The 25,460-nt window shown below is 40.8% G+C and overlaps 1 protein-coding gene across 3 annotated transcripts in view; it reads left to right on the plus strand.

Moving 5' to 3' along the window:
- Window positions 1-25,460, plus strand: part of SLIT3 (slit guidance ligand 3) — a 482,483-nt gene that overhangs the window by 370,993 nt on the left and 86,030 nt on the right. For all 3 annotated transcript variants that reach the window (XM_030957781.1, XM_030957783.1, XM_030957784.1), the window contains 7 exons: window positions 690-833; window positions 3,248-3,391; window positions 8,407-8,570; window positions 11,081-11,213; window positions 19,985-20,053; window positions 21,121-21,192; window positions 21,374-21,445. In XM_030957781.1, the coding sequence (XP_030813641.1) occupies window positions 690-833; window positions 3,248-3,391; window positions 8,407-8,570; window positions 11,081-11,213; window positions 19,985-20,053; window positions 21,121-21,192; window positions 21,374-21,445 (798 nt within the window). The remainder of the gene's footprint in view (window positions 1-689; window positions 834-3,247; window positions 3,392-8,406; window positions 8,571-11,080; window positions 11,214-19,984; window positions 20,054-21,120; window positions 21,193-21,373; window positions 21,446-25,460) is intronic.

The following is a 25,460-nucleotide window of genomic DNA, read 5'->3' on the forward strand; positions in this document are numbered from 1 at the left end:
ATATGAAATATTCAAAAGATTAATTTTGCATTTCAGGAGAACTCCATTTGACTTTGTAGATCAAAGTTTTCTAATATGGATCTATAAGCAAACATCTTGTGACTGTATAGGCAGAGTAAATATTTAGAAAATAATGCTGTGTATTGCAGTGGCTGTGAATTGACAATTAAGTGATATTTGTTTCATTTGAGTGGTGGTTTTTTATTGAAGTGCACATACTAAAGTTGGTATCAGATACATGGTACAGTGAATAAAAGTGGTCCATGTTTCAATTTGTGACACCATTTCAATGGCAGTAACATTAACTGACTCTTGCCAGGTGAGCGCCCACACCCAAGCATTGTCCACAACTTCATGGACATGAATCAGATGCTGGAAACTCCCACTTACTGGTTCCAGAGACATGGATAAGAGACAACTACGTGAGGTGTTAAAATCTGGTAGCTGCATTAATTTAAATTATCTTGATTTAGCTGAAATAATTGTGGTTTTGATGAGTGCAAGGGAGCTATTTGTAAGAACAGTAGGAAACCTTTGAATTTCTGGATGCTCTCCTTGCTGAATGAATGGATAGGTCTCTCTAGATAACCACAAAAAGGAACAAATTCTTCCTATCTCCCTCCCTCCAGTGTGATGTGTGGAATAAAACACTGCTGATTTTCTTGTTGTCACTGGGTGTGTCCTTCCAGAAATCTGAGCAACAACAAGATCAAGGAGATCCGGGAGGGCGCCTTCGACGGCGCCGCGGGCGTGCAGGAGCTGATCCTGACAGAGAACCAGCTGGAATCCGTGCATGGCAGGATGTTCAGGGGCCTCACGGGGCTCAAGACCCTGTAAGTGAGAGCCCTGCCCTTGTTCCTCCCTGGGCAGGGTGGGAGCGCTCAGCCTTGGCAGTGCCTGCTAAAATATCTGTAATTACATAGCCAGTGATGCTGCTCGGCCTTGAGGGTTTCACCCTATCTCTGGTCCTGGGCAGGTTTGAGATTTATAAGCTATTTCTGTAAAATGGACAGATTTTCACAGGACTGATGTGATAAGGAACCTGTCATGTGTCAAATTTGTGCACTTCCAGTCGTTTAATGCTTTTATTATTTTGTTATTTCCTCTGGAAACAAGACATTCAGGAACATGTTTCCTATCACTTTGTCCATCCTCCCACTGTTCCTACACCCAAATTGGAGCTGTGCTGTAGAAAGAAAGCACTTGACTAGGTGGGGCTGTCAAGAGATAGACTCTAGGAATCAAAATACAATTAAAATCTGCAATTTCATTAGCAAAAAAATACTACTTATGTTGGAAGGTATCATGAATTAGTACAGTCCTTACTCAAGTGTAAAAAGAAATTCAAGTTTCATTTCAAGGACTTTGTTCCGTGATGATAAATATGGAACTTTTGCTGTTCCATTAACATTTTTTGTGGTTACCACCATCTGTTCTTCAATTTAATGTATGCACTTTACTAAGGGATTTGAAAATACTGCCCATAGATATTAAATTAATTTTTATACTGTAAAGCAGCCTGTGGCAGTGCTCCTAAACAAAATTCAGCATTTTTTAATAAAAAGATGCTTAACATTCAAGCTATCCTGCTGACCTGACCTACATTTCCCCCAGCTGATAAAGCAGTCTAAATATACACAGCATGATATGAGGATTTGTGAGTCTAAGTGTTCTTTCAGGAAGGGCACACAGTGCATGGTGAACCATGATATGAAACCAAAGGCTTTGGCTTGAGGGACATATATTGCTATCCATTAATTGACTTTCTTTCAGCATTAAAATAGTAATCTTCTGCAAAGGGGCTGCATTTGTCAGGGTCATGGTCCAGCTTTTAAAAGGCTGTATGTTCCTGCAATGTAAGAAATCTCTGTGCAGGATATATTGGCATTGAGATTATCCCATCCTGCAGTTCTGCTGCCTGATACATTCCATGCAGGGCCGGAGAAATGTTTTCTGCTGCTGCTAAGGGCCTTATTCTCACATTTACTGCTTGTTCCTTTTAGAGCTGGTGCTCTTGACCTGGTAAAGGTGTTTCTCTGTGCCCTGTGGGTCTCTCCTGACACAGTTTCACCCCAGCTGCAATCCCAAAATTACAGAGACCGTGGTGCCTCTGCTGGGAACTGCACAGAGACCAGTGATGCAAAAGCAGCAGTGTTCAGCCTCCAACAGGCAATGTCTGTGAGGACACTGTCAGTGTTTTCCCAGCCACCTCTAAACTCTCTCTGGTGATTTTCAGGTAGCATTGATGTAGCATTTCAATGCCCAGCTGGCTGATACCAATGTGAGATGTAAATTGAAACTCCTGAGGGAGTCTGGATTTCCATTGTTCACTGGATACCCAGGAGTTGGGTACCCAGGGGTTAACCCTCCTCAGTTTGGGGATCAATTCACTGCAACAGCAGCAGGAGCTGCATGCATATTGTGGGTCTTTGGTAGTGTGCTTTAATTACTGAATGATTTTTCACCTAAGTAGGAATATCACAACAGTGCAGTGATGTTTACAGACCCAGATATTGATTGGCATGCAGTGTAACAAATACACATGAGCCTTTTTTGCAGTGGAGTGTAACAAGATACTCCAGTCTTTCAGATTAATTGGGCTTTATTGTTGAGTTCATTGTTACCATAACAACTCAGAGAGATGGATCTTCCAAAACACAGCACTGATTCATCTGGTACAAGCACCAAGCAAAGACTATTTTATAGAATGATTACTGGGTTTTGTCTTCAAAATTAATGATGATAATGACATTCCAGAGCTTGTGCCAGGTCTGGAAATCTTTCCTACAATATTCCTTGATTTTTGATGAGGATTCGGTTTTCTTCTATACTTTTGTAGTGTGGATTACAAAAAAACATCCAGGACATGAGCAGAAGTAATGCAGCCAGTATTGTTATTGTCACACACTTCTGGCAGTCTCAAATGATCTCTGAAATACATCTCAGCCTACTCTCAGATATTTATTAAATTGAGCCTTTAGTTTTTATTTCAGGTTTGTCACTAGTAATAATTTTAATTGCATCTTGCTTTGAGATGTGCAGCTCCCATCAGCCTCTAATGTTGAGTGGAAGAGATGCATTTTAAATTCACAAGACCATGTTTATGTGAATCTAACCCTCCTCTAGCCGTGTTCTGCTTCAGCAATCAGTAAAAACAGAATGATTTCCAAAGCATCTTTTTGGTAAAGCGCCTCCCATCCTGAATTATTATCCAGTGGTTCCTAATTCCCTGTTTTAATCCTTGTAGGATGCTGAGGAGCAACTCCATCAGCTGCATCAACAACGACACCTTTGCTGGCCTGAGCTCAGTGAGGCTCCTGTCTCTGTATGACAATCACATCAGCACCATCACCCCCGGAGCCTTCAGCACTCTGGTCTCTCTGTCCACAATGTAAGTTATCTTTTTATGGGATGAACATGGCATGGTGATGTTCTTCTGTGCTTTCCTTTTAAAAAAGACAATATTTCAGTTTATATGGAAAACCTCATCTAGGGAAAGAAAACCCCATCCTACTGAAATCACAGGTTTGGAGGATACAAGGTGTGATATATATATTTTTTTTCAATTGAATAGTTTCAGCTGGAGTGGCTGAAGACACTTGGAGGTTGCCAGCCTCAGGCAGGATGACTTTGTTTTGCTGTGTCATAGCCCAGTGCAACGTGCAGGAGAAGGTCATGTAAAACAATTTCTGCAGATTCAAAGAGTGTAGCTTATCACACACTCAGCTCCCTGAAGCTGCTTTAGTGTCAGAAGAGTCTGGTTTTGTAAGAACAGCTTTCTTGGATTACAGTTAAATTAGTTAAACATCAGATTCTTAGATTTTCAGAGCATCTGACAAAGACAAAATAGTCAAGTCTTACTGAATGTGAATTTGAAAATCCCAACCTAAGCTTTATTTTAATTCTCTTACACTTCTCAGTCATTCTTTGAAATATTTCCCATGCTTCTTAAATACTTTAAAATGCTTTTTTAGTGTGTCCATTTTAATAAAGTACAGACTGATAAATATGGAAAGAAAGTCTGCCTTTTGTTTCCAGCTGAGAGAGGGGACCCTGGTGTTGCTGTTAATGGAAATTGTCTGTCCTGAAAATACAGCCTAATTGTCCAGTCAAAATAAACTCTCAAAACTATTGCATTTCAGTATTGGAAAACATTCTTCATCATGTTTGGGCAAAGAAGGAAGTGTTGAATCTCAGCTGTTTTGTTGCTGACACTTTCCCTTTGCTGTGGCAACTTTTCACCAGCAAATCAGTTATCATTTTGGCATTAGCTCCGTGCAGCATAAGGAACACAGAATTTTCTTTCCTTTTACCTTGTGTAGTCCCAAGAATCTCCTCAAAACTGACGGACAAAGAGAGAAACACAAGCAGATTATTTTTATTGACTGTTTTCAAGTCTCTGGTCAAAGCAAGTGGCACTTGCTGAAAGCTGTTGTCACTGTGCTGCAGGCAGTGCCTGCTGCTCCTCTGTTCTCCCTGTGCTTCCCTCCCTGGCTCCCTTTGTGCAGGGACTCTCTGAATCAGTCTGTGAAGCCCCTACCTTGCTTTCATGGAATTGTCCTTGTCATATTTTGTTAGAAATAGCCCATTTTATTTTTTCATTTGTGGGAAAAGATTGTTGCACTTTCTAGCAAGAGCAATTAAAGCTGCTGCTAATTGGAATGCATCGCTTTGGCGCTGATTTATAATCCTGTTGGTTCCTAGCTGTGTCTTGGTGGAAGAGTTTGTTCTTTGACACATTTGCATTCTGTGTTTGATCTACAGGCAGAAAAGGTGTGGTTTTGACTTCTTTAGAGCCTGAGTTGAGGCCATGGTGATTTTTGCCATATAAATGCAGAATTCAGCTCTGTTCATTTCACAGCAGCACTCTGCTGTAGGTGGATTTATTGGATGACAAACACCACTGAAGTTAGATGGTGTGACTGTTTTCCCTGTTCAGCCCACACTTTGGGAGCTAATGGGGTACTGTAATGCCTTACTTTCACATCTCTCAATGGGAGACAAAAATTCATGCAATGTTCCATTTCCATTTTTATATTGGCATATTTGCAGCACTAAAGAACATTGTTCCTTTTGTTCTTGCCCTTTGTGAGTCAGTCTCGTTGATATTCCCAAAATGTGGATAGCTCTAAAAATAATACCCTATCTAATGATTTTCACTAGAGGAATAACATCTATTTGGTAGAAAAAATTGCAATTTTTATTTTGTTGTTGGTCAGACTAGGCACTGTAGTATCTTAATTTGAAGTGTCCTTGCAGTTCTTCACACAGAAAATTCAGTCATGTCTTTTAGTCCTTACCCAGTCAAGGGAGATATTTGCAAGCAGAACTGCTTTTCCATGGATTATTATTAAAATAACTGCATGACTGCATAATGCCAGAATGACATAAAACTATTCTTGTATAAACTTAACCTGAATTCCAGAATATATTTTCAATCTAATTTCAAAAACATCCAGATGCGTTCCAGCATGTTTTTCTAACAGGTCACTAGAATCCATTTAAATAGTTAATATTCTGTGACTTCTTTGTAATTTTGAAGAGGCACTTGTAGTAGGATATACATATTTCATTTCTCCAGACTTCTATTTCCCCTTGATTTTCAAAATATGTCTATGTCCTTGAGTAAACACTTCTGAGTTTAATGTTAGTACAAAATCTCTGCTAAAAGTTTGATTGCTGCATTTCTGTCTGAGTGGGTAAATCACTATTGTATATGTAGGAACTCTGATTATTACTGATGAGTTTTCATACCAATTTTTCTGCCCAACATTACTGTTTCTGATTTGAGAACTCCACTTGAATAGTCAGTTTCTTCAGTAAAGCTTTGACATACAATTAGCCTTTCCAGATTTCAATTCCATTTCAACTCAAGTAGGAAATCTCTTTATCCATGTGATAATTTAAGGGGGACTTCATCTTGCATTTCTATCAAAAGTTGCATCACAGCCTTGCCATGGAAAGAGCATGTATGTGGGGACATGTGTGAACTTCAGACTGCATTAAAGCTAAAAATCCCAGCTCTGCAGTTGGAAAAGGATAAAATCTAGAAGTTGCTAACGTGGCAGAAGATCATGTGGAATTACTGACAAGATAAATTTGTTCTTTTTCTGCCTGGAGTGATTTGAATTTCTAAATGGGAGATTTGTTTATTTGTTAATTTTATCTGTAACAACCTATTTCTTTCTTACTTCCCAAGAAAAAGCATAATCCAACTTCTAAACTAAAGAGTCCAAAAATTTTACATCATACGTTAACCTGTGTTTGCCAAGAAGAAAAGGAGGCTTTGTGGATAGTTACATTAAATCAGAATAATCTCTTTCCTCTAGACAGGGATAATTGCTATTTTTTGATATGGAGCATTTTGTAGATGGAATGTTTGTGAAAGTTTTTGATAAGTCTTGGTAAGATGCTCTCTAGATGTACAAAATGTCCTTTATGCTCAGAGCTGCTGGTTTTCCAGAAACCTGATTATACACACCTGCTGTTTGTTCCCAGTTGTAGATTATTGAGTTCTGAGGATTTGTGTCAGGGAAGCAGCTCTGTGAACATGATCTCACTCTCTCCCACCAGTGGAACAAATGGCCTTTGAAGCACTGCCTCGCTCAGTGGTTCAGACATTTGGTTCAGGCACTCTGCTCATGCCAAAGTCTATCAGGGTGGAAAATATACAAAGCATCCTGCATGTGGTCCCATTATGGATTAAAGAAAATGGAAAACAATTCAGAAGGAAAGCAGCTAGAATTAGAGTATTGCTTTCAGTGCTTTTTTGTGCCTTCTGTATGAAAGCTCTTGTGTAACCTGTTGGGTTTCTCACCTTTCTGCACTGTTTGAATCTAAGTGTGAAGCAGGTGGAGTGTTTTTGTAACATTATGCTGAGTTTTCTGCTCTCCCCAGTTCTCCTTTCTCCACAACGTCCATAAGCCTGTGTTAAATCCACATGGGATTAACCCCAGAGCTCCAGGGCAGAGCAGTGATTGAAGTAGGCTGTGCTGCAGTGCTGAGAGCAGCTGTAAATCATATTGTGGCTGTGTGATTTTGGCCTAGAACCTACAGAATTTAGGAGTTGCTTTGGGTTTGCTTTCTAACTGCCCCACCTCAGTTGTACCACATGTTTTTGTCTTCAGTACTATTGTTTTCTGAAGGAATTCTTTGGCCAAAGTCCTAATGTGATTTCGACTGCATATTTAGGTTTGTGAAAGCATCTTGTAAGTGAAGACTTAAAAGCTACTTCAGCTACTACACCTGCAATTTAAGTGCCTGTTTCTTGCCTTCAAATTTCTTGTCTTAAAAGATATGCTATGATTTAAAGAATTTTCATTATTGTATTTCCTTCCGTGCTACCAAAATATTAACTCTTGGGCACATTCATGCATGATGTGAATATTCCATTAATATTAGTTTAGAGACTTCATTTTGCATGCACAGGCCCTGACAGCTCATTCTTCTTTTGTTGATGCTCCCTCTCTCTGTACATAGCATAGACAGCTCTCCCTTTTTACCAGGGAGCTCAGCCTCTTTCCTTCAGCTGAGGTTTAGTTAGGAAGGAGCTGCTAAGCCAGGCTCTGTTCAGGCTCCATCCCTCTCGTGGAGGTGTCAGATGATTGCTTTGGGGGCTGCACACCACAGCACCGTGCCTGGCCTGCAGCTCTGGATGGAAGATATTTCAGGAGCTGGAGCAAGATTTGAAGCAGACCCCACAAAGTTCACAAGGCAGCAGAGCAGATGCTTTTCACTACAGGTACCCAGATCTGAGAAACCTTCATAAGTGGCTCAAGATGACAGTGCTGCTGTATGCATGTATATATGTATACATGTATACATGTATAATGTATATATGTATATATGTATATATGTATATATGTATATATGTATATATGTATATATGTATATATGTATACATGTATAATGTATATATGTATACATGTATATATGTACATGTACAGCACTATCCTTGCTGTTTCAATAGGAACCCCAAATTCAGCTTCCCAGCAGCTCCCTCCTGGCTCTGGTTTGTGTGGGACAGAGGGACAGAGGGAATGGGAGTGCTAGGGCAGGCACATGGTCATGCACACACGGGTGCAGTTTGTGAGGTCAGTTTAGACTTGGGTGTGAGCTGTAGCTTGGGTTGAATTCCACAATAAATCCAGCCCTGGTAGTGATGGAAATATGTTTAAATAATAATTTTAAGCACTTTGGTTTATAAACATATGTTTGTATATGCATAACTATATATATTTTAATTATAATCCCAGCCCTAATACAAAACCTGCATCTGCAGGATGGAGTAGGGATCTCACAGGAACACAGGAAAGAGCCTGGACTTGGAGCCCCTCATCTTTCTGTGGTTATTGCAGTATTTCTATATGTTCATGCGTAATGGAATCATTTTTTGTTCCCTTTCAGTAATTTGCTGGCTAATTCCTTTAATTGTAACTGCCATTTGGCCTGGCTGGGGAAGTGGCTGAGGAAGAAAAGAATTGTCAGTGGAAATCCACGCTGCTTGAAACCCTTTTTCTTGAAGGATATTCCAATCCAAGATGTAGATGTCCAGGACTTCACCTGTGATGGTAAGAAAGTCCAATGTGATTTGGCACTTGTGGCAATGTTGAGAAGGCTCCTCCCTACCAAGCAGTGCTGCACAGGGAACATTTTGGTTTGGTGGTGGAAAAGGTAGCCACCTAGAGATGGAGATCATTATTCTCTATCAGTGATGTATTTTTATTCTTGATTTCCAGTTTCTGAATTTCTGCTATCTACACCGAAATATAAGAATTATATTAATTTATGGTAGACAAGTGTCCTGCTTTGTCTAATCCTGGTGTAATCCTGGGCCTCCCTTACTCTTAGTTAACACTCTGAAACCAGTGGGACTCTTGGCTTGTTTGGAAAGTCTCTTAGATTTGGATACTGTTCAAGGTCAGCAGTAAAAGGTGGATACAGGGAAATAAAAAAAGCCTTAGACATTATCTGAAATGACTCAGTGATGCTTCATGCTTTGTTGGGTCTATGTGGGTTTAAAAGAAAATACTCTGAGATTTCTTTCATTCTCCTGGTAATTTTTGTCTTCTGGTCAAGCAGACTTTAGAGAAACTAGTAAAGAGAACATTGCTTGATGAATGCCCTGCTAACTTGACTTGCAGCTTGTTGAGACCAGAGAGGCTGGAGGTGCAGTTAGTCATGCCTCTAAAGAGACAATAAGAGTGATAGAAGTTCCCTACTTAGAGCAAAAATTAATTCCTGCCCTAGTCAAGCAATCTGGCAACAGGCCCAGGTTCTTGAGCTCAGAGCTCAAGAGACCCCAGTTTAGTCATAAAAGAATAATTCACTTTTAATTTGAGAGAAAAAAGCCCCAAAACCAACCAGAATCCTGGTCCACAGACTGACATTCCACACTTGGGAGAAAAGAAGAATCCTGGTGCACGAAATGTCATTCCACAGTTGGGAGCTTTCTCTGTCAGGCAGTAACTTGGAGTTGAGGCAAATGGAAAGTAGGTGGTGGCAGGGTGTGAAACACAGAACACAGGGGAAAATTAAATATGCTGAGAAAACATGCTCCTTCTGCAGGTTTATGAAGGACTTTGAATTTTGTTTCCAGTCATTAAACTCAGTGGGGAAGAAAAAAAAAAAAAATATTCTCTGTTCTTCCGTAGTCTGGTGGTGCCTCCCCAGCCCTCTGAATGCAAATGATTCCTACCCGTAGAGTCAGGGGTAATTCTGTTATCTTGTACCAGGACTTCCTGTCTTTTTCTTTAATCTCAATGCTCTTGGGTGCTTCCAGCAGAGAGAAGAAAGAACCAGATCTGTCTCGATTAGTCCTTGCATCAGTTAGGAGGAGAGAGCAGGCTGGGAGCTCTGGGTCTCAGCTCGGGCTGCCCGTGCTCACACACAGTTTTGTGCTTCCCCTCCCTGTCATCCCCAGAATGTGCCATAAGTGTTTCCTTTCACATCCACCGTGATCCTGCAGCAGGCATGTGCCTTATGTTTTGCAAAGCCTGTTGCTTTTGGGGAAAATCCATGCTTTAATGTTCTTAGCTTCAAAGCGTTGCTTTCTACTGCAGAAACCCTATTGTTCTTCAATTACAAGATTTAATCTGCTGCTTATGGACCTTTGAAACCATTTTTGGAGAAAGTTGATATTTTTAAGTGTGCACAGATGGATTGCCAGCAGTTGGAAGTGTGCTGCTTCAGTTTGTTGTTTGCCTGGTTATCGTTGTTGAAAACAATGAGGCTTTACAATTCAGATCATAAACAAAGTGCCAGGCTGACTTTGAAAAGTAAAAAACAAACATCTAAAAGCTGAAGACTTTTTAAAAAAGTCTTCCAAAAGGAGAGTAGATAGTGAATATCCTCTCTCTAGATGAACTTAAGGGTAATGTGCTGGTCAAGCTGGTGCGGGGAGGACTTGGGATTCATACATTGGATTGCACTATAATTTGCAGAATTATGAAGTAGATTTTCCATCGGAAAAAAAAAATTTAAATCTATTTAATAATATTTTAAAATATTTCTATTCAGTTTATGAGCTGTTCATGTTGCCTAAAGAGTTTGCATGAGGGCGGGATGATCCAAAGCACTGGATCTGGTGTAAAATGAGAAGTAAAAAATAAACATCTTTGGTAGTGATGAAAAGTAAAAAATAAAACATTTAAAAGCTGAATTTTAAAAAAGTCTTCCAAAAGGAGAGTAGATAGTGAATAGCATCTCTCTAGATGAATTTAAGGGCAAAGTGCTGGTCGAGCTCTCCATTTCAGCTGGTGGGGGAGGAATTGGGATTCATACATTGGATTGCACTATAATTTGCAGAATTACGAAGTAGATTCTCCTTAGGGAAAAAAAATTAAATATTTTAAATAATATTTTAAAATATTTCTATTCAGTTTATTCAGAGCTGTTCATGTTGCCTAAAGGACTTGCATGAGGGCAGGGTGATCCAAAGCACTGGATCTGGTGTAAAATGCTGTGATGGTTACCCTGGATTCAGGCTGCCCCTCCCTGGTCCTTTCAACAGTTACCTTCAGAGTGGGTGCCTTGGGCTGCAATGCTGATTTCCTCACCCCCTGCCTCTGTCCCTGTGCAGGTAATGATGAGAGCAGCTGCCTGCTTTCCCCTCCTTGTCCTTCCCAGTGTACCTGTGTGGACTCCGTGGTTCGCTGCAGCAACAAAGGGCTGCGGATGCTGCCCAAGGGGATTCCCAAGGATGTGACTGAGCTGTAAGTTACCTTTTACCTACCCCCTCTCTCGAGAAGTTCATCAAACTGCATCCTAGTGAGGCTTTGTGGGTCCCTGGGGTGTTTGCCTTTGACTTTAGTCGTCTGTGCTCCGGTGCTTCCCGTATGTTCTGACCATTATTCTTATTCTTATTTGTCCCTTGACTGAATAAATCGCTTTGTAATGGGAACAGAGTTTATCTGTCCTTGTACCCATTAATTCTGGGTGTAGGAACAAATGCATTTCTTAGTATCAAATAATCCTGTAGTGCTTCTGTGAGAGCCCAAGCTCACAACAGGCAGTTTGAAGGGATGATGAAAATATGTTCCTGAGTTACGCAGCTGTGAGCTAATTATCCTCTGAGGAGATTAAAAAAAGGGAAAAAAGGAAGCTGGTGGTGGAAACAAGGAATTCTTTTCTCCAAACCTCATGAAACGGCTAAAATAACAGATAATTAGATTATATTGCAAAGTACATTCATCCTAGTTTAGAACCATCTTTCTAGTTGTCTTTTCATCCACGCTTCACTAGGAATTTATAGTGGATTTTCTTTCCATGGAAAGAAAATATCCTGGTGGAACTGCTTGGCTTAAGCAGTTGGCAGTAGAAATACTGAGCTTTTCCCCTTTAGGCCCTTATTCAAATCTATCCCAGGTGAGTCATTACTGAAACTTGTTACAATCTCATCAACATTTCTATGTGAAAATAATTGGTTGAGTTGGTTGGTATGTTTGATGAATTTTATAATGAACTAAAATCTGGTTCTGCTATTTTCTAGTACCAACTATTATTTTTTCTCCCTTCACGGGGGGAGAATGGGGCTCACACTGTTTTTACCAGTGCTGTGGACAAGTACAAGGCTTTGTGGGTGAATGAGGGTCCTGGAAGTGCCTGGGGTAACTCAGCATGGAAACTTTGCATTAGTGAATGCATCCTTGGAACACTCTTGACCAGGGCATGGTTGATAGTGAATTGAATTGAATTGAAAGGCAATTCCTAGCCAGGATTCCTTTATATATTGCCATCAGTGTTAAGAAGTCTGCAAGGTCATCTCTGCTCTGCTTTTGTTCAGGTTTCATTGCATTCAAATGTAACTTGCCAGCAGTAAGGTATCACAGATGTTACTTTGATTTCCACTGCCACACTGAGGAATTTTTATGTTTAAATTTTGCATATTGAGTTCTACTGATACTATCTGATACCCTGATGACATAGCTTTCACAAAAAGAGTAAAATTAATCTCACATTCTTAAAAACTGCTATATTTCTTAACCATTTCTTGGCAAATGAGGCAATAGCCTGGAAGTGAGCAGTCTGAGTTCATAGGAGTTTACGTGACTGTCTTCTTCAGTAGGAGCCTCTTGGCTGTGCAAAGCTCTAGTTCAGCTTTCTGCTTTCCATCCAGAAATGTGTCAGCAGAACACAGACAGCCATGGACTGCCTGGCTCTGAATATTTCATATTCTGCAAATATAACCTTTGAATCTGTCCCAGCTGTCTCAAAATTCAATCCTGATCTCATTCTCCTCTCAACTAACATAAACTGAGCTCCTTATTTGTTTCTAAACCAAAAGATGGGTTGCAGGTACTGAGGCATGAAATTTCATGTGTTTGTGGAAACTGTGACAAGAATGAAGTAAGTAAATAAAAAATAATCAATCTTGCTTGCCTTTCTTCTGCTTCCAGATTGAGACAAGATATTGCCCATAGCCTGCTGTATCCTGCAGGTTACAGGTTAGCAGTGTGAAGTTACACATTTTTATTGTTCTGTGTTTGAGAATTGCCATTGTTGCTGTGATAAGCAGCATCTCCAGTGGGACCCAGCCTCTTGTCTCATCTTGAGGACAGCTGGACCTGGCAGAGGGAACCCAAAATCTTCCTGGGCACAGGGTGGAAGAGACTTGCCTTGTTCTGCCCAAGCCCAGAGTCTCAGGTGCCACGGAGGTGACAAGGACATGCAGGACTCCTGTCCCTGTGTCCCACAGCTCCCTCCCTGCAGGAGCCCTGAGCAGGGACAGGATGCACAGGAGCATCTCAGTGCAGTTTTTATGAATGCACCAGCCTGACATTTATAACCTTCCATTGCTGATGTATTCATCTGCCAGGCACATTGGTTGCAGTGCTTTTTATTAAACTGCAGTGCTTTTGTGCAACATGGTTTAAGAAAAAGAGCTGTCAGGTGTCTGCTTAAACCACTCTCTTGTGGCTGAATGCAGCCTTCTCATAAATTTCTTTAAATTCTCTTAAAGGTCTTAAAATAGTCTTAAAGGGGGAATCCTTTCCTTGTAACAGGTATTAAATAGCACTGTGCAAAAATAAGCATACCTCTTGCACAGGCACACAGGGGAAATGTTGCCCTTTCTGGGTCAAATTTCACTGTACACTCAGCAGAGAAGATCCCCAGCAAGGTTTTATTGCAGGGTGGACAGGAGACACAGGCTCACTCCTTTCAGTGCTCATTCTGAGTTTCTGTTTCAGTGCATATTTAGACAAGACATGTGAAAACCATTATCTCCTTCACATTTAGAGCTTGGAGTTATAGGAGACATCCCTGTGTTTGGTTTGTGCCACCCTTGGGAGCAGGGATTACCCTGGCAGGGAAGGCTTCCATCTAGAAAAGAGTTGCAAAGATCACTCAGTGCTTTTTAGAGGAATGATGATGCAAGAAACTTCTATTTCCCAGTTTTTCCTTCAGAAAACCCTGTCATCATTGTCATCATGGGCAAGCTCTCTTCCAGCTTCTTGGGAGTAGGAAAATATTATGTTGCTTCTTGCAAATTCCGTCACTGTATATCCCTCCACTGTATATTTACATACTGCCTACATTTTTTCCCACTGTTTGTTTGCCCTGAAGAGAAACCTTGGTTTTTCTTGAACATATTCAGTTTTCTGGTCCAGATGTTCAGAAGTAAAATGTTCCTGCAATGAGCTAGTTTGGAACTCAGCCTTGCTGCTGCTTAGTGTTTTAGGCTTTCCTTTAATTCTGGTTTTTTCCCCTAAATCTGTTTGAACTTAGTTTCCCATGCTCTTTCTCCTTTTATGTATTACCTCAGTGTGTGAACACTAGATTGTCTCCTTTTATTCACAAAAGTATAGTCTATTTCTAATAAAGTCTTATCTGACAGCATCCAGCTGCTTTTATGGACCTACAGCAAATAACATTTTGCACTGGGGAAAATCATTGGAGGCAATTATGTGGATGGTGTGCACAAGCTGTAGCATAATGAGTGTGGTATGTTTTAGAATAAATATGTACCAATCATGTCATCTCTAGACTCGAAATGTTGTCATGACACTCAGCTATAGGATAGCACTGGTGGGATTGTTAGAAAAACCTGCACTCATACATCACTGTTAGGGATTATTTTCCCTTCCATTTATATCAATGCAGGCTAATATTTGCATTACTTTTGCCATTTCTCTTTCTCGCCTCACAAACTTTCTCTCTCCCATTGCTGTTCCTTGTTCTGCCTGGTAGGTTCATGTATTTGACACATCAGTTGTCATATTTTGGAGGTATTTACCACCAATCCCAACCTTTTCTTTCCAGCTTTCAAGACACTTGTGATTTCCTTTGACTTGTGGCTAAAACCAGTGGCTTTTACCTGGGCTGTGCTGATCAATGCCTCAAATATGCCCAAAGCAGTTTGGGTAGCTGGGATATTGTAACAGTTTAGCACCATCTTTCAACTTGATCAAAGGGAAACTCTGGAGTGAGATAGTTGATGAAAATCATCTGCTTGAGAATGCAAATTCTCTTGCTTATCTGGCAATTCACACTGTTTTACACAATGACCCCCAGCACGGGCATCAGGGGGTTTTCCTTTGATAATAAAGGAGAGGAGCAATTAGGTTTCTGTGGTCCTGCTCATTTTCTGCAGAGGGGAATTCTGCCATTGAGAGAAAGGAGAGTTCTGTAGAAGATATTTTAGTTACAGATGTGTGGTGGCTTCAGTGTTGGTTAATCACTAGTGCACTTGCTTATTTTCTGCTGTGAGGTAGGATTAGGAGAAAGGCAAAGCAGGCTCGAAAGTTTAAAAGGGTATAAAGAGAAATTTATTAACAGTAGCTAAAAGAAAAAGCAATAAGAATCAAAACAAAACCTTCAGGACACTTCTCTCCCTACAACCTTTTCTTTCTCAATGACAATGTAAAGAAACAAAATGTAAAATTTCAGTCTGTTTACTGCCTCTAGAATAATCTTTCTTCTGTTTCCATCTATTTCCTCATGAAATAGAGGTATTAATATGCATTTAAAACCTGAGAGTTTGGAAAAAGTAAATAATATCAATATTATCAAATAACGTGTTCAGTGACCGGTAAAGTTTGGGTCCCTATCAGAAAGGAGACATTAACACTAGCAGAGACTAAAGTTTAACTTTCTCTCAATCACAGCCATGTTTGTGTGTCAGACATGGAGGTTGTGCTCTGGTGTGCAAATACAGCAAAACCCAGAGCCCAAATTTGCCAAAGCTTATGATCCAAGATCCATATTTGAACCTAGATCCACACTTAATTTTTGTTTCCTCTCAAAAAACTGTAACTGAAGCTCTTAAAATTCTTGTTTGTGGATGTTTCATCTTTCACAGTCCAATTTCTTTTTCAGACCACCATCTTTAGGAAATGAAATTTAACTCAAAATTTTAGGATAGAGGATATGGACATTAATAGTTTTGGAGCGCAACTTAAAATTTTAGAGCTACATAAAATTGTCAAGTATCATGGGTTTTGTAATGTAACATTCTTTGTGGAATATTTAAAGGAAAGGTTTTGTGCCTTTTCAATTACTGCCTGAGAACTGATTTCTCTCTGCAGTTTCTCCTCTTAGCATGGATTGCCACTGCAAGTTTGACTTCATGCCTGAATAGACATCTCAGTTCAAAAAGGATTCCAAGTGATTCAGATTGTTACACGATGCTCTGGCGCCTCGGGCTGGTTATATCACCTCCAACCCAAGTGGTTTCAGTACAAAAATAGACAAGTTGGAAAAAGAGCAGCTGTCATCTTTTATGCATAGTTTTAAATGTTTTATGTGCAATGTTGGTGTGTGTGGAAGATGCTGGATGAGCCCTGGGGCTGCTGCAGGCCCTGTCCCACAGTGCCAGCCCCCCTGGCCATGCTCTAGAAGAAACCTGGCCAGGTAGGAAGGTGGTGGCTTTCTTTGAGAGCTGAACACGTATTTTGGGATTTTCTGGTTTGCTTCTTTCTCAATTTTTGCTCTGGCAATTGCTTGTTGGTTACAAGTCATTATTGAGGCTTGAGGATTCTCAGCAGCATTCACAGGGTAAACAGCAAAAACCTCCAATCTGATATTTAAACAGAGCCTAGAGACGTTAGGAAGCAAATGAGGTTGTTTTGGATAGCAGTCAGTGTCTATTTTAAGGCAACTGACACTCAGTCTTGACTCTGTATATTAATAACTTGATTCCCAGAATTAAAATTAGACACGTATTTTTCTTCATTCATACCAGAATTTCTTTGCATACCAGACACCATGGACATCATAATCCTTTGGCAAAAGACTGGGAAGAATTAAAAATTTAATCTTCCTTCCACACTGAGTCTTTTATGGCTATTTTGAGGGGCTTTTTGGCAGAGCATCTGGAGCTTCATCTCTGTTTTTTTATTTATATAGATGTATTCATAAATACACAAAGTTTTGTCTCTGCCCATTTGCCCTCAGGAATAATTCCTTTACTCACTATGTCCAGCTTCCAGCCCCCTGAGCCCAGCAAGGTGGGGAGGGGGTGCCCTGCACCCCCAGCTCTACCAGTTGTTTGCCTCAAATCCTGCATCCCAGATCCTCCTGATTCTTGGCAAGCTCTTATGCCCTAAAAGCCTTGCTTATTTCAAATTCCCTGCACTTAAATGTGCTTTCAGAATGAATGCCTTCAGCTTGGAAAATGCTGCCACGTTTTGGATAATGGGCTGAGAGGTTTAGCAGTGGTGAATTGTTCTTATGGATGCATGAAAAGTGTGTTATCAGTGCTTTTTTCAGAGTTAAATTGTGTTTATTCAGAAACTGTACCACTGGTATGAGTATTGCAGTTTTCTGCTAGCACATTTATATAACTATCAAATTGCTGCAGAGCAAATCCAGAGCTATTCAGAGCAGATCTTCTGTAGGAGTTTAACTCCAGGGGTCTGCATGTCTGGGTTAGTCTGAGTCATGAAGCACTGAATTAAAATGTGCACCCTTGACTTTTGATTGCCCCAGCAAGCAGATGAGGAGGAAAAAAACTTTGGCTCACTCCCATGAGTTTGTTTAAATTGCAGGCTGTTTCATATTGAGATCAACTAGAGAATATCCTGAAAATATGTTCCTGAAGAATTCAACATATTGCAAGAGTCTCCTTTCCTAAAGGAAAATCATATAAAACTTCCAAATACATAATACATGACCTGCTTTTGATTTCCTTTAGAAATCCTTAGAATTTTATATTTGGAATAAAGACTAGAACCTTACCCTGCCCTCTTGCATGGGTTTGAGATTTATGATTTTCTGGGATGAAGGGGAAGGCACAGACTCCCAGCATCCTTCTGCATGCAGAGCAGACCATGACTGGAGGAAAGAGATGTGGGTTGCCCTGTTAGAAACGTGACATGCATGTCTAAATACTGAGAATCTCCAGTTTATAGTGGGAAATTACCAAGGAACTCCATTTTCACAATAATTTATAACAGATTCAGCCAAAATGAAGCAAGGGGCTTTCCCCTTGTGGAAAATGGGGATATCCATGGGAGGTGTAAGTGTGGCACAGCCAACCTGTCCTCTGGCTAGTGAGACTCTGTCCCTGCTGTGCTGGCTGTGCAACTTTCTCAGTGCTCATCATCATTGGCAGGGAGAGATTGATTAGTTCAGTAGGGTTTTTTTAATTGAGAAAGTAATTTCTCTGGTTATAAGGCCAGAAGTTGGTGTTCCCACAGTGTCCAGCCTAACCCTGGAGAGGAGTGAGGTGAGCTCCAGTGCATGCTCCAGGGGAACTCTGCCTGGATGGGATCCTGTGCACAGGCAGAAGGGATCACTGTGAGCCTGGCTGGAGCAGTTCAGCTGGAGTTCAGTACAAAAAGAGATTTGAAGCAGCAGAAAATGTTGAGAGGTCATTAAGCTGAAAAAAAAGGGGGAGGAATAATACCAGCTATAAAATATATTATGTAAGAAATTCTGTTGTTTTTTATAGATTTTATTTTTTTGAATGATGTAAAAATAAAGTTTGTGGGAAAATATTCTTGGATTTAGTTTACACAAGTATCTCTGTGCTGTTACAGTTAATGTAGAAAGGGAACATAGGGCACAAGGATAATCTATTATTATTGCTGTTTGCTATAGTAAGTGCAGAAAAAGGAGGCCTGTTGCCAAAGACAAGGAAATTGTATGTGTGGAATAAAAATTCCTAACATGATTATCAGATTCTGTTTTCAGTAGCAGAGGCAGCACATGAAGTGTTCTGGCGGCTGTGGGCTGCATTTCCTGGCTACACTTGATTATGTTTCAAAACATTCCATATCAGTTGCATTGCCCCGTGTCTGCCTCAGGAAATATCCCTGCAGCATCATGTAAGGAAGGGAAATATCATTTTCTCTTTCATCCCACCTGTGGAGGGAGGAATGCATTCCTCCTCCACAGAGCTCTCTGAGAAGGATGGGTTGGTTTCCCTGGCAGATGTTGATTCTGGAAGATGTCTGGAGAAACACCTTGGCAGTGCCGTGGTACCACTTTCCATTGGAGCCTTATTACTTTGGTATCTCCCAGGGAGTACCTAAAAGCCAAGGTTAAGGGACAAACCTCCAGCTCTGTCTCTATTTTATTGTGATAAACGGGAAACACCCACATCCCATTGCTGCCACAGTCAGCTGTGCAGACCGGAGTACCCGCGCTCTCTTCTAGGCAAGCTTTTAAAAGTATTGTGTTTTTTCAGGGGGTTTTGCTGAGTAACTCACTGATCATGTTTTTTAAGTGGAGAAAAAGTTCAAAATGGGGGTTCTATTTGCCTGTATGAGGATTTAGGATTATCCCCAAAGGCTTTAGCCCTTCCATGCTTGTGTCTGCATAGAAATAGGTTCAGTGGTGTCTCAAACACTGAAACTTCCAGACTAGAAACACATGATATGTTATCAAATATATTTAGTGCATGTAGGAGGAACCTCTGTTCCAAGAGAGCTTTGTCTTTGGTCTTTAATTTGTACCAAGTTTTCCTCCTGTACCAGCCTGCTGTGAAAAGGAGGGGTAAGGAGGGTGTGTTGCTGTGGTGGATGTGCCATCAAACTTGTGGATGTTCATGTGGATGCCGGAATTAGCGGGACCTTTTGCAGCACAGGGATCTGGGAGTGCAGCTCCTCTTCCCTTTCTGGCTGCACAAGGAGCTTCCATGCCCGGGACAAAGCCTCTCTGGCAGGGTCAGGGAGCAGCCAGCACTCTTGGAGAGACTTGGGAAAGGTAACTCCAAGTTCAGGGCACAGGCCATGCAATTTTTCTCCCTTTCTTCAGCTGCTGTCACAGAAGAACCAAATGGTCATTTCTGTTTGCTGTAGGCCAGAGATCCTTTATGCACTTCCAAGTTTTAAAACAAATAAAGTAAATCAATAAGCTGCTGTTGTGATTTGCATGTGGGGTGATTCATTTATAAAGTAAAAGCTGTTAGAGTTTCAAAGCAATGAATCAAAGATAATTTCATTAGTGACTGACTTTATGTTGTCCTCACTCATGGTGCAGATTGAGTGACGTGAATTCTCCTTAATGTGTTTGTGTAATTGTCAAATGTGACTTTTTTCAGATACTTGGAAGGAAACCATCTGCCTGCTGTGCCAAAGGGGCTCTCTGCCTTCAGACACCTGACACTGATGTAAGAAACACGTGCTTTCAATGTCAGGGAAATTGCATGACTCTTTCTGCACTGTGCTGTTGGTGGAACATAAATAATTGGTATTTGGAGAGGGGTGGGGGAGAAAAAAACCAACACCAAACCCCAAAACCTTCTGTAATTTGAATTTGGAAAGAATTTCACAGTGGACACTGCTGCCAGTAAATGTTCATAACGAGTGAGGTGCCTGAGAAGCCCCTTGCTCTGCAGGACCCCAAGAGGACAAAACTCTCACACAGACTGCTGCAGTTTCGCTTGGCAGATTTATCTGTAAAGGTCATTAGCAGAGGAGACACATTCATTTGTGCTAGATGAGGCACTATTTACAATGCTAAGGCAATGACAATTTGTATAGTTCTTTCTTCAGTGAACAGTCGTGCAGATAGAGACACAGCTAGACTTTGTTCTGTACATTGTTCCCTGAAATACACAGGAGTGAAATTCCCTGCCTGAACTATTTATCAGGAATTTTCAAATGCTGTTGGAATCAGCTGTGCAGATACTGCAGTCCAATGGGCTGGGCAATCTCAGACAAAAATAACATGGATGAAAAACTGGAATGCTTAGTTTTAAGAGTGTTTTTTATTTAGAAACATCTCTAATTTTGCTTTACAAGGGAGATCAATAGCAAAACAAAATGTTCTGGTTGAATCTAAAAGACTTTTTAAAATGAAAAATGAAATTTTGTTGTAGTAGCTGTCAATATGATAAGTATTTGGAAGTGGGGTGCCTTGAATGCATTGCAAAGCAAGTTGGAACAGTAAACATTCAGCAGTGCTTGTATCATTTATTCATTTGTTCTTTTCATTGAATGCTGTATGCTGGAAAGATGCCTTAATGTTTCTCAGTCTGAGGCTTTTTAAGGGAGTCTGATACGCTTTTCCTTTAGAGCTCATTCAAAGTTGGTCAGAAAATACTCCAGTTGATAATATGCAACTTTTCAATTGCTTCCAAGCATTTTGCTGTGCAGATATTATGTAATCTTTTCAAAGAGGCATTTTTTCTTCATTCATACATGTAAATTATATTTTCTCTGTGTGTTTCTTCAGTGATTTGAGCAACAACAGCATCAGTGTCTTGGCCAATCACACCTTCAGCAACATGACTCAGTTATCGACGCTGTAAGTAGCCCAAAGTTTTGCTAACAGCTTTAATTGCTTTTCCAACACCATCTAAGCTGCTGAGCAATTAGTGCATCCCTTGTTGCTTAAGCATGTGTCTCTCCATGCCTATCTGTGGTTGAATTAGCAGTGAAACAACCAAAGCCAGGCCAGAGTTGTGACTCTGCTCTCCCCTCTGCAGCATCCTGAGTTACAACAGGCTCCGGTGCATCCCCGTCCACGCCTTCACCGGGCTCCGCTCGCTGCGAGTGCTGTAAGTGAACCCTCCAGTGCAGCTCTGCAGGCTGCACCTGGGGCAGGGAGGGTGCAATGGGCAGGGGGAATGAATTTTCACTTCATTGGTGTCAATGTATTTGTGCTCTGGTGGAATTTGTCCCATAGAGGCCAGAGCAGGTGAGCGCTAAAGACACGATTACGTATTTGCAGGAGGAGCGCGAATTCATTTGTTTGAATTTCCCTCAGGGTTTACATTATGGAGCTTTTCTCTGAAAGCTCTGGTGCAGGAACTGTCATGAAAACAGGTGATAGTTCCTGCATCAGAGGAACTATCTCCAAAAGACTTCACAGAATCTGTTTCTGCTGCCTGAACAATGTTTGGGTGCTCCACAGGGAAAGAGTTTTCTCTTAGCCTGTATACATTTGGTTATAGAGTGTGAGTTTCCATTGGATGCTTCAGCAAAAGTGTCTTTATGGAAAACTTCTGTGCATTTTCAGAATATTTTCCATTGATGCAGATTGATGCAGGCAAGCTAGAATGGGATCTGAAAGGAAGTTAGAAGCCCCCACACTAAATCAGTGAATAAATCAGGCCAGTGGCTGGGCACCAGTAATGCTGAGATGCCTGTCTCAAATCTCCTTAAGTTGTGAATAAAATTACACCTCATATTGACTGGGGGCCTGCTCAGAGATATCCATGTGTGGTTTATTTCTTGGGAGGTCCTTTTCTGCACTCCTCCTTTCTTTCCAGTGCGGCTGCTTTCAGCAGCTTTGTGCATTAAACCATTTGTTTACAATCTCTTGTGAAACTCATCCTTACATTGTCTCAGAGTGTGGGCTGTGGGGCTGTTCCTCACAGCAAGAGCCTCTCCCAGCTTTCCTCAGGCATCTGCAGGGCTGGCTCCTGCTTCTGTCTCATATCCAGAAACAAACCTGGGCTGGTTCTGTGGACACCTGGCCCCACTGCCACGTCAGGAAGGTGGAGAAGGAACCTTCCCATGGCCCAGAGACATGAGTGGGTCACCAAGACTTGCACAGCAGCCCAAGAGGATAAATTAAATAGCTTGTCTGTGGTGAAGGAGAGCTCTGAACACTCAAAGCTCAGGACAGAGGAGTTGAAGATTGTCCTGAGTGCTTTGAAACTTCACATTGACATTTGCCATTTAAAAAAAATTAGGTGATGTTCAGATGCAGAAGTCTGTGTTAATTTAAAGAGCAGTGGTTATTGTGTGTTGGTTCTAAAGATGTGGAATCAAAGTGTCAACATGGGCAGTACTGGGACTGTGGAAGCAATAAGGCAGAGCTGCTTGGCTGAGACCTTTCACTGTGGTTTCAGTGGTAAAACAGATATCTCAGTTTCAGCCTCCCAGATTACAAGACAGCTTTGGATTCCCACTCTTCATTAGTAAAAACAAGAAAGATTCGTGATTTGGATTTGTTGCTTTAAGTTTGGCTTGGGATCCTGATTTCTAGCACACAAGGATGGTCACATTTGAGCTGTTACATGAATCCTGAAATTCAGCCACAGATTAATATATTCTGTTTCATGGCCAAATAAATTATTCCATATGGAGCTGTCTTCTGGCCTGCTCCTGAGATGCAAGCTAGCTTGATTAAAGCTGGTGTGGGGCTCTCTACCCTGCATTACAGTGTGGATAAACCATGCCTCCCTCCTTCCAATAGCCACAATTTGTCTTTTCACTTCTGTTCTTGCAGGCTACATATGGGCAGAAACAGAGGGCAGTATTTTAATGGCAACTGTTGTTTTCTGGCTTTTTTAAATGATCTGCTAATCAAAAAGTATCTTCCTCCAAGGGAGAAAGCCCCCCACTGCCTTGCACAGAGCAGTGAAATGGGAATCGCTGCCTCTGCTCCCTGCATTTGGAAGCCTCCAGATTGATTTGATTTATTATGGCCCACAAAACTCTGGTATCAGCTACAGCTTTTGCCACGTGTCATCACTGTTGCTACTAAAAATCAATTCTCCAAAGAGAAAATGGTTTCCAAGAGACAATAGGAAATCTGTTACTGTCAGTTTTTTATTATCCACGCTCTCAGGGGAACTTAAAAGAGAAAACATCAGCAAAACAATTTTCACTTTTTTTTTTTTTTAATAAAAACAATATAGGGATCTCATTACTTTTGGCTGTGTATGCCTTTGGAAGTAGCAGACACTTCTCATGAAGGTTCTCCAAATTCCTTTGTTTTCTGTATTTTTGCCTCTGTAGTAAATACAGTAAAAAAGTGTTTTGAAAATCAGAATAATCATAGCTGTATGATGCACTTGGTTTTTGACAGATATTTCATTCTGAACTCCCTTTCTTAGATTTTTCAGTACAAGCCCAAGTGAGAAAACTGCAGAGTCAACAAGTTTATGTTTAAGCCTTAATATCTATCAGTGTTTACACAGCCAGGTCTTTAATCTCAGCCTTCCCATGGTTTCTCCATAACAGCAGCCAAAGGGTGCAGGGGAGCACAGGGCATAAAGTCTGGAGATTTTTTTTAATAAGCAGAAGTAGGTTTTTGAGCCAAAGCTGTTACAGTAAAAAGTTGTGGATTTGTTTTTCATTTAATTTGTCCAAAGCTAGTCTTCTTAGAAACTAAATATAAACAGATTAAGGAAGCTGAGATTGAGACAAATTAGAAGTATTAGAGCTCTCTGAATGACCTGAATGGATTATTTTAAAGATCATTGTGTAATCACATATTTTTATATGTGACTTAGTTAAGAGGCAAAATCAAAAAATCAAAATAATTCCTGAGGTCACTAAATAATTGTCCATGTAAATAAATAACCATATTATAGTTAGGGGGAAAAGGGGTAAAATGACCTATTGAATATTCTATTAAGAGAAACTCCAGTTTTACTGAAAACTGATGGATATTTCCTGCAGCTCAAAGCTCAGACAAACCACTAGTATGTGTGATGATAAAGCTGTCACCAGTAATCTTTGGGCACAACGTTTTTGCAATACACTTTCACTGTTGGGTGCTGCACTGATCTGACCTAACAGAAGCATCTGGCTTTTTTTTTTTATGGGTGGTGGTTTGTTTTTGGTTGTTTTTTTTTGTTTTGTTTGTTTGTTTGTTTGTTTGTTTGGGTTTGGGTTTTTTTGTTTGTTTTTGGGGGTTTTTGGGGGGGTTTTTTGTGTGTTTTGTTTTTTGGGTTTTTTTTTCCTTTTATCAGAGAATGATTCCTTGTATTTAAGCAGTCATTTTTTAAAGCTCTGCTGTTGTGAGCGTGGAGCAGTGGCGCTGTGGCTTCCCCTGACATCTGAGCTGTGCTGGCTCCTGCAGGCTTTGGCACCCTGGGGGCTCCCTGTGGAGTTTGCCCTGATGGGATGTGGCTCTGAGAGCTCACATTTCTCTCTTCCCAAAAACACATCCCCCTTGTGTCTGCAGGAGCCCAGGGCTGGGGACAATGAGCTGGCAGGCAGGACGTGGGAAGGGTCCATGAAAGAAAAACAACCAGGAAACCCCAGCCCAAAAGGATTTATTGAATTAATTTCCTTCCCTGAGGACAAAGGAATAAGTTAGTGAGATTCTGTGTTGAAGGAAGTTTTGATTTCAAGGATTCTCAAGTGTTCTGTTACTGTGTCCTCCAGAGGAGATCCACATCACCTTAAATCCAAACCCCTGCTGTTTGCTGGAGTTCAGACGGGAGCATCCCTAGAAGCTGTGCTTTTGATACACACATCAGTGTGTGCTTGAAGTGTCCTAATGTGAAAGGATTTATTTGACTATTTGCTTGTAAGGAGATTTGGTATAAAAATGTGTTCCTGATGTTGATCCAAGAGGAAAGATTTTGTTGCACTGTTGAATTCTCTTGCCACTCTTTATTATTGTGAGTTTTAAGGGGGGTTTAGCATTTGTCATTTCATTTTAGTTGAAGGAGTGATGATGTTGCTGACATGACTTTTTTATTAAAATGCAGGCACTTGCATCCATGAAACACCTCAGTGTTTGGGACATGTAATAAAGCAAATCCTTCTAAGGTTTTTATTTGATGGGTTTAATTTCTTACAGATAAATGGCTTTGTCATCCTTCAGCT

Source organism: Camarhynchus parvulus, chromosome 13 (genome assembly GCF_901933205.1).
Source record: "Camarhynchus parvulus chromosome 13, STF_HiC, whole genome shotgun sequence".
In the NCBI taxonomy this organism is placed as follows: Eukaryota; Metazoa; Chordata; class Aves; order Passeriformes; family Thraupidae; genus Camarhynchus; species Camarhynchus parvulus.